This window comes from Mustela erminea, chromosome 7 (genome assembly GCF_009829155.1).
Source record: "Mustela erminea isolate mMusErm1 chromosome 7, mMusErm1.Pri, whole genome shotgun sequence".
In the NCBI taxonomy this organism is placed as follows: Eukaryota; Metazoa; Chordata; class Mammalia; order Carnivora; family Mustelidae; genus Mustela; species Mustela erminea.
Window position 1 is genome coordinate 89,101,075 of NC_045620.1, and position 9,101 is coordinate 89,110,175.

Genomic DNA, 9,101 nt, shown 5'->3' on the forward strand with positions numbered 1-9,101 from the left:
GGCGGAGGGCGGGAGCGCAGGGGGCCGCGCGGCCTTTCATCGCCCCCACCTGGGGCTTCACGAGGCACGGGGGCGGGGCCTGGACCACCTGTCGCTGTTCTCCTGCTTGCCTCGTGTTAGTCAGGTGGGGCTGTAGGGAAGACTAGCCCTTGGGGATCCGGGTTTCAGCAGCTCCGCGGGTGGTTTCGGTGAACATGGGATTCCTGACAACAACGGGTCCTCAAATTTGGCTGCACACTGGAATCACCTGGGGAATTGGGTTATTCTTAATCCGCCCACCTGGGTACCCATCCCCAAAATTCTACTTTGGTCAATTCAGGTTGGGGACTGCGCTTCCGGATACATGTATACACATGTATGCAAATATATAAATGTACACGTATACATTTACTGGAAAAACTGATGGCTACACACAAAACTTTTAAAAGTTCATTGTGAAAAAAATAAAAGTTGCAAGAACAGTAAGAGGTCCTGTAGCCCCTTCACCTAGATTCTCCACTTGTTAATTTTTTTCCACATTTACTCCACTACCCTCCTTTGTCTCTCTGAATATTCCCTATTTCATTATTCTTTTACTAAAGCATTTCCTAAGTCTTGCCCCATCTTCATGACCTTGACAGTTTCAAAGAGGAGAGGTCTTTCATTCTGAAGGCCATCCCTCAACTGGAGTCTGCCCAGGGTTCCCTCCTGTCCAGACCTAGGCCATTCCTTCTTGGCTGGGACTCCACAGAAAAGATGCTGGGCTGTCTCCATACATCCCTTCAGGATATACATGATGCTGACCTGTCCCACAACTGGTGAAGTTAACCTTGATCACCCAGTCAAGGTGGTATCTGCCAGGTTCCTTCACCATAAATGGACTATTTTTTCCTTTTGATTGATAAATATTTTGTGAGGAAATCACCAATATCCTCTAGCAGCATCCATTGCTGACTCCTGCCTGAATTAACCATCATTTCATGGCCAAGTTGTTGACATTCTATCGTGGGGAAGAGCTTTTCCTTCTCCCCCATTTATTTATTCATTTTGTATTTATGTCGGCATGAACTCATGACTTTTTATTTTGTTTAATAAGATGTAATTTATTCATATCCCTATTTCAATGTTCAGATGGCCCCGATTTGGTCTGTAGGAGCCCCTTCATGTTAGTTTTTCTGTTCTTTTGACATGGCCCCAACACTTTTTGCGTGCTTTCTTACTTGTCCCCAAAATGCTCATCTTTGATTATCCCAGTTCAGCCATGGAATCAGTCAGTTCTTTTAGTGGAAAATGAAATTTAGAAACAAAGATTTGGGGGCCACCTGGGTGGCTCACTTGGTTAAGCATCTGCCTTCCGCTCAGGTCATGATCTCAGGGCCCTGGGATCAAGTCCCATTTTGGGGCTTCTCCCTCTCCTCTGCCCCCCCTACACACATGGTTGCTCTCTCTTTCTATCTGTCTCAAATAAATAAATAAAATCTTTTTAAAAAGAAACAAAGATTTGGATGCTTAGATATTAATTCCTTTTGAGATGCAATCCTTCTAAACCCTTTAAGCAGATAGAAAATATATATGTATACACACACATACAACTATATTTAATATATATATAAATATACATTTCTGTGTAAATAGATTTTAAAAACGTGAGTTCACACTAATACCTCCAATTCCAATCCAATTGCTAAGATTTCTCAACGTTTCTCCTTAATTTGTAACTCCCTTCTCTAACAGCTAGAAACCTGACTCCCATTATCCTCAATGTATTTACTTATTTACTCACTTAATTCCATAGCCCCTTTCCTAGCCACATCAGCCACCTCCTCAGACCCATCTTGTCAGCTCCCCCTATGCCACTGCCTACAAGGGAAGAGCGAGGGAAGAGAAGAGGACACACCAAATGTTTAACTGGGGTTCCCCAAGCAGTGGGCTTTGGAATGAGGTAAGATCTGTGCCTCATATCTTCCATATGTCTTGCATTTTTCACAATAAGCATGGGTCATACACACACACACACACACACATACATATTTATATTTATATTTATGTACTTAAGTATGTATTTATGTACTTAAGGAAAATGATTTTGTTTGATCTAAGTTTATTTGGTGGTGTCTGCTAGCAAACAGAAGGCAAAAGAGCCAAAGGTGTGGAAATAAAGCTTAAAATGGAAATCACTTACCCATTTATTTAAATTTCCTTCAGCATCAAAAAGGACATTATTGATTGCCATTTTCTTTTTTATTCTAAATCCTTGAGTGGGCACACTGGTGTGTAGCAGAAACCCAATGTGAGAACAGAAGTTATTCCTTCATCCTTGCTCCCCTCCGTTAACTCCAACTCTCACTTTCTGGCATCTTGTCTGTTAGATTCCTATATGGAGCCCTCTGTCCTAAGGGAGAGCAACCCCATGAACGAATCTGAACTGAGATGTCACACCTGATGGTGACTTGGTACCCCTACCTTGCCATTACCCGAAGATGCAATGGCCTAGTGAACAAAAAAAAGTTAATTTTTCTCTCGTCTGGCAATGTGAAAGGTGCAGGTCAGTGATGCCTCTCTGCTCCTCATGATCACCTGGGGCTTAAGCTCCTTCCAGATCATTGCCCCTTAAGCATTGCTCCTGAGCGTCATTTTCAAAAATGGAGCCATCCTATTAGAGGTCTGTGTCATCTCTGGTGCCCAGAGCATCAAAGGCCTCAGTTCATTCACTCCAGTCAAGATTCAGAGCAGGAGCAAAAACTCTTCTAGGTATTCCAACCAGATGCCAAATGATTTAATTCAGGGATTTAGGCACCTAATGCAATCACTGGGAGGGCTGGTGAAGCGGAGGGGCTCAGTTGGAGAAAATACCACCAAAGCTGCAGTCTGGGGAGCAGGCACCAGTGTTGCTGGGACTGCCACTCAACTCCCCCACTGCTGGGAAAGGGGACCCAGGGACAATGTTGCACAGAAACACCAAGTCCCCATCCCTGGGTTTGTCCATAGAAAATAAACAAAAGGACAGGGACGTGAGTTCTGCCTGATGTCCATGCTCACCAGCTCACACACCTGTTTCTAAGGAGGCCATCTTAATTGGCATCCAAAACCCTGGGAATAAGGGGTCCTGGAAAATGGAATTTCAGCCTTCCTGCCTCTACAATGCAGGGAGGCTCTCTGGAGGAGGGGAGGAGGGGGAGGGAAGGGATGGGGGAGGAAGTGGGGAATGAGGGAGTTGACTCACTGTGTCCTCCACCCTGAGACACAGAGAAACTAGACAAACTGGCCCTTGCTCCATATTTTGCCCCAGCAGAGTCACCTCATCAGTCTTTCCTGTTTCCTACTCTAGGGCCCAGCTAAGAGGAATGCTCCCCATATCTGCCTGGGTCCTTGGCAGCCCCTCATCACAATGACCAGTTCGTGGCCCGAATATAGTTCCCTTAATCTCTGTAGCTCAGTCAAAACACGAAAGAGCTGCTAAAACAAAACAAAACAAAAAACAAGAACAGCTTTACTAAGGGAAGGCAAAGAATGACATTTTTAAAAGGGATCAAAACCTAAAAAGAGACAAGTCTATATTGCCCGGAATTCCTGTCTAAATCAATTTGGCAATTCCATGTTATTACTTATAGTCATCTAAATGCATATTATTCTTGCATACTATGTGTTATTTTATCTCACCACATTCCTGGGAACTGGACTTTCCTCCCATTGTACAGATGAGAAAAACAGGTCCAAAGAAGTTGAGGGACTAGCCAAGGCCACCCTGCTGGTCTGTTTCTTGTCAAGATCTGAATGTCCTCTATCTCAGGGTCACCAGGCCCAGGCCCACAATTCCGTCTGACCTGGTCCCTGGGCAACAGGGCCTCCCTGATTGCCATGCCTCATACTTCACTTCACTTGAAGTTCCTGGCCCTCCACCCCCACTAGGCATGAGCTGGGGTTACTGTCTTGACCATACCAACAGCAGAGTTAACTGTGGGTCAGAAGTGTTTCTCCACCAAGAACAGAGAAGGGAACAGACGCACAGACTTAGTCCCTGAGAAGCTGGTGAGAGGTCAGGGACCCGGCTCAAGTGCCAGCATGCCGGAGCAGCCAATGGCCTCCAGCTTTGACAAGATGCAGAAAGGTGCCTGACAGCCTCCTGAAAGAGTAGATGGATGGAGGCTTGGAGCCCTGCAGACTGTGGGGCCTCATGAAGATTTGAGACTCACAGGGCCCGAGGGTTAGTTGTGGGTCCGAGGGGAAGAGCTGCTACAACACAGGACTTTGTAGGACCACAGGCAAGACCTTTAAACTCTCTAGGCCTCATCTTGCCAGCTGTAAAGCGGAGATTGTGATAGAAGCTTCCTCATAATTGTAGCGAGGAGTCAAGTAGGCCATTGGCACAAAGATAACAGCTAATGCTATATGATGGGATCCATGTGCCATGCACTTTTCTAAGCTCATTTTATGGATTAACTTTCTTTTTTTTTTTCCAGGAAAAAAGGACATTTTTATGTCCATAAATACTTCTGTTCTCACTCACACACCGACCCCACTCGGACGTGGACAGATGGATGGGCAGAGGGGAGGCGCCCACGGGAGGCCCCAGCAGAGGCTGGCAACTGAAGGAGATGCACTGAGGAACTCCAGGGCAGGGCCTCCCTTGGCCAGGAGCCCTGGAGGCCCCAGCTGTGGCACCTGGCTCTGCCACAACCTCTGGGCCAGCAGCCACAGCCTCCATAGCCCCTCAGGAGGCCTGACGGCAAAGGGGGCATGTGGGTGGAGTGAAACCCCTATGAGGAGTGGGGACCGTGGGGGGCTCCCCCAGCTGGGCCTCCTGAGATGGTGACCACAGGGCCAATGAGAAAGAAAAGCAAAGAGTCAAACCTCACACCACAGAGTGCAAAGAGCTGGGGGAGCAGGCTTCACCCTCCCCCCAGTCATCCAGTTCCTATGGAGAAGGCCTGAGCTGGTTCCCGCACCAGCATGGCCCCCCAAGTTATGGCTGGGCCTTCCCATAAGGCATGAGACAAGTGGGGATGACCCCATCTCAGGCTGGGTCAGGGCTGGGCCTGAGGTCCTGGCCCCCGCCTGACAGCCACGCTTCCGGCCATGACCCCAGGTCCTTCTAGGACCTTGCAGCTGCTCCCTGCTCCAGGCTCCCCACTGTGGTGAAGGTCCCCAGCAGTGCAAACTCAGGCCCAGCCTCCTGCTGGGTTCAGCTCCGCAGGGGAGGGGGACAAGGAAGAAGGGGGGCCACAGGGATGAGGGGAGAAGCCCTCATCCTCTCCAGGGGAGAGGCCCAGGGGATCTCGCCATGGGAACAAAGGGTATCCTAGGACACCACAGCCTCCCACCCAGGCTAGATGGTGCCCAGTCCTGCTGCCCCTTTCTCTCCCCTCCAGCTCTCTGTTCTAGAGGCTCCCCCAGGTCTCGGGTGAGGGGATCTGGTCCACATCCGACATCTTGTTGTAGGTCTGGTTGCCCATGATGAAGAGAAGCTTGTAGCAGAGCAAAACCTTCTCCTTCTGGAGGTTGGAGTAGGACCTCGGTGATGGCTGAGGGGTGGACAATGGGGTTAAACGCCAGCACTTCTGTGACTGAGGGGGGCTGCAGCTTCACTTTCACTTTGGGGACAGCTGACTGGAAAACGATGTTGCAGATGGGCTGGGGCGTAGTGCTCAGCATGGAAACCACCAACACCAGCACGTCTAAGTGCCCAGGCAGCCAGTCTTGGGCAAAGTGGAAGAGGACCTGGAAGCCATGCTGGTCATACACCGTCAGTGGCAAGATGCTGCTGGGTTTGATGGACTCCAGGGGCACAGTGATGCTGGCCAGCGAGAGCTCAGTCATCGTGGGCTGCTGCAGAGGCCCAGGGGGCTCAGGGGAGGCAGCGTGGAAGAGGCCGGGGGTGCCGGAGCTAGGCGAGCTGCAGTTGTTTTTATTCTGCAGGTCCTGAAGTGTGAGCCAGGGGTGCTGGCTGCTACTTCTCCCACCACACTTGCTGGGGCTCTGGGGGCAGTGACTACTGCAGGAGTGTCTTCCCCAGGAGATCCAGGTCATCCAGACCACTGCTCACTGGCAGGGACATCTGTGCAGGGGGCTGGCTGTCCATGTTGGGGACCCGAGGCGGGGCTGGGGGTTCCGTGCCATCAGAAGACTGGAAGCTGTTCCATCTGGCACTGTCCAAGCTTGGTCCTGGAGGGGGTATGGGGTCGCTTAGTCCCAGAGACGTGAGCTCATCATCAAGCAGGGAAACTGAGGTGCTAGGCTGCTTGGGGCTGGCCAGGTCAGTAAAGCAGGTGGGCATGGCAGGGCAGGTGGTGCCCGTAGGAGGGAGATCCAGGCCAGAGAGGTCCAGCAGGGCCAAGGTGCTCCCAGGGAGGGAGCCAGCTGCCGCATCGCCGTTCACCCCTCAGCAGCTGCTTGTACAGGTTGTACTGGGTGAGGTTGTCCTTGGCCTGCAGGATCTCAGCTAAGACCTCGCCATTGTCTTCTGTGTCACTGGCCAGTCGGAAAAGTGCTGGCTGCATCCGTTCACAGCACTGGTACAGCTCCTTCATGAGGTCCCCGCTGCTGCGGGCTGAGGCCCCGCCCTGGCTGTGGCTCATCACTATCTCGGTCAGCAGCTTCACATTGTTGTTGACCTCCTCAATGGCGCTCACCTGCTTTGAGATCTTCTCCATCTGCTTCTGGTCCCCCTGCACCACGTCCTTGATGAGTTTGTTGGCTGCTCAGAGGTCCTCGGGGTAGGAGCTCTTCAGCAAGTGGGCCAGCATCTTGGATTTCTCCTCCTCTTCGAAGATCACATTCTTGGGTCGTGGAGGAGGAAGAGGAAATGTGGCATCATCTGGTAGCTTCAGGTCAGACTTCACAATCCCCTGCTTCTTCAGCATCTGGTAGGCCTCTGCGATTTTCACTTCCTCGGGCAGGCTGACCATCCAGCTATAGAGGAGCTCCAAGATCTTGTTCTTCACCTTCTCCGACATCCGCAAGCCCAGGTACTTGGGAGACACAACCTTGATGAGCTCGTAGAGAAAGCAGAACTTACCCACCTTGTCATGGAACCTTTTGCCACAGCTCTTCATGCATGTTTCCAGAAATGTCAGGGCTTGGATCGCCTCCCACTCCTGTGGTGACTGGATCTTGTGAGCCAACAGCTGGGTGGCAAGTGGAGGCTCCTCGAAGTCCTCGTTGAGCTGCTTGCAGAAGCTGTTGATGCTGGTCCGGTTCAGCTCCTTTTTCAGGGGGTTGATGGCTCTGTTGATTCGCGCATCCAGAGTCTCCAGCTCCATCGCAGGCTCCATCGGCCATGGGCCTGGATTAACTTTCTTAATCTGCACAACAACCTCAAGAGAGGGGCACTCTGGCTTTTTCACAGAAGAAGAAACTGAGACATGAAAGTCAAGTAACCAGCTTTTCCCAGCTAGACAGGGGGAAAGCTAGGATTGGACCCAGATAGTCTGGCCATGGAGCCTGGGTCTATAATCACCAATGACTACAAAAGCAATGATGATATATGAACCAGACAGAATGTCTGGAAACTTGGCTAATACACAGACAAGGCAGAGGGTGTTCTGAGAAAAAGTGGAGAAGCTGCAATGAGAGTGGGTTGAAGAGACACTGACGTCCAGGGCTCAGGTCTGGTGACCCTGTAGCAGAGATGTCATGAAAGGCTCATTGGCACTACCTTGAAGAAGGCCTAGAATCCCAATCCTGGGATCAGCTAGAGTGCGAACTGCTTGTTAGATCTAAGAATAGGATAAGACTGCAACAAAAGCAGAGCTTTGAGGAGATTCAAGAGGAAGCTAGCTACAGGCTATTTTGGGGAAGAGAGGGGGTACTGGAGGCACAGCTGCATGGTGCTTGTCCCGTGGAAGGAAGCCTTCTTGAGGCCCAGCTAGTAGACTCCCTTCTATCATAAGTCATCCCTCCCAGAGAAGCTCAGGCCTCCTCACTCTTCTGTAACTCTCACTGGAGCCTGGGACTCTCACTGGTGGTAGGGGTCTCTGGACTTGGTTACCTTTGAGCTGTAGGAATTGCTAGCAGGAGAGAGAGGAAGAGCCACTTACAACTGGCCCTTAAATGAAAGAGCAGCACAAAGAGAAAGGCTCATTCCAATAAGCATGGAGTACGCATATGAGGGGGTTGCACCAAGGCCCAGACCCAAATCTGGGTATATGAGAGCAAGCATTCTAAGAATTGCAGTGTATAGAGGGCGGGGGCATTGGCTGGTAGAGGACACTCAGAGTTGCGGATTATAAACACAGGTAGATTTTTTTTTTCCCTGAACTAATGACTTATGTCATCTTCAAAATGCTGTGACATCTGCTTCCAGAACTAATGACTTATGTCATCTTCAAAATACTGTGACATCTGCTTCCAGAATGTGCTTACTCTCCTGACTGAGATTTTGTTTTCTGGCCCTAGAAAACCAAGCCTGGAAGGTCAGTTCATGACAGCCAAGAAGTATATGTCTTCTCCTCCCTGTGCTAGAGTTGGACTTTCCCCTAAATCATGCTGTGTAGACTCCAGATTCTCTCAGGTTGGGTCCTCCTACGCCAAGAGCCTGGAAACCTTCTCTCTGGGAGAAAAGGCTGTAGGCATCAGGGTGCCAACAGCACATCCATGGGGTGGTAGCAGTCTGTCACAGCCTACGTCTGTCACCAGCGCAATCCATGGTCACCGAGTGTGGCAGCCATACAGGGTTCCCATGGCAGAGGCTGGGTGGGGCAGGCACTCCAGGGTGACAAGCTGATCACTTCCCCCAGGACAACTGAGGGCTCCACTCTGTCTCCCCAGATGGCTCCACTCAGTCTGTGGAGAACTGAACTCTTCTGCCTTTCTGACTCTTGAGGAAATTGCAGCTTTCAGGACATTCTCTGGAGAGAGAAAGATCCAGTCTAGGCATGAGAATTGACCCTGCTGTGTGAGTATGTTTATTTGCCCCTGTTCCATTCCCTTTAGGCCACAGACCATGGTTGGTTAACGAACAGCTAGCTTGCCACTCCAGGATGTCACCACCCCCAGGTTTCAGGCTCCAGCGGACTCTCCTTGAGGCAGTGAGAAGGGGCTGGGTGTCCTAACTATCACTCCTCACTACCAAAATGCTGGCCGGGGTCGGGGAGAGAGAGATTTTCATCTGTTTCATTCACTTC

The 9,101-nt window shown here is 50.5% G+C and overlaps 2 protein-coding genes across 2 annotated transcripts; both read right to left on the bottom strand.

The window, feature by feature from the left end:
• Positions 1-3,075: 3,075 nt before the first annotated feature.
• LOC116595722 (ADP-ribosylation factor-binding protein GGA1-like) lies at positions 3,076-6,022 on the bottom strand. Its single transcript, XM_032352391.1, has one exon. The coding sequence runs from the start codon at positions 6,004-6,006 to the stop codon at positions 5,224-5,226; it is 783 nt and encodes a 260-aa protein (XP_032208282.1). The 5' UTR covers positions 6,007-6,022; the 3' UTR covers positions 3,076-5,223.
• LOC116595721 (ADP-ribosylation factor-binding protein GGA1-like) lies at positions 5,863-7,423 on the bottom strand. Its single transcript, XM_032352390.1, is given in 1 exon segment — positions 5,863-7,423. A coding segment is annotated over 1 exon segment (1,017 nt). The 5' UTR covers positions 7,251-7,423; the 3' UTR covers positions 5,863-6,233.
• Between the last annotated feature and the right edge of the window lie 1,678 nt (positions 7,424-9,101).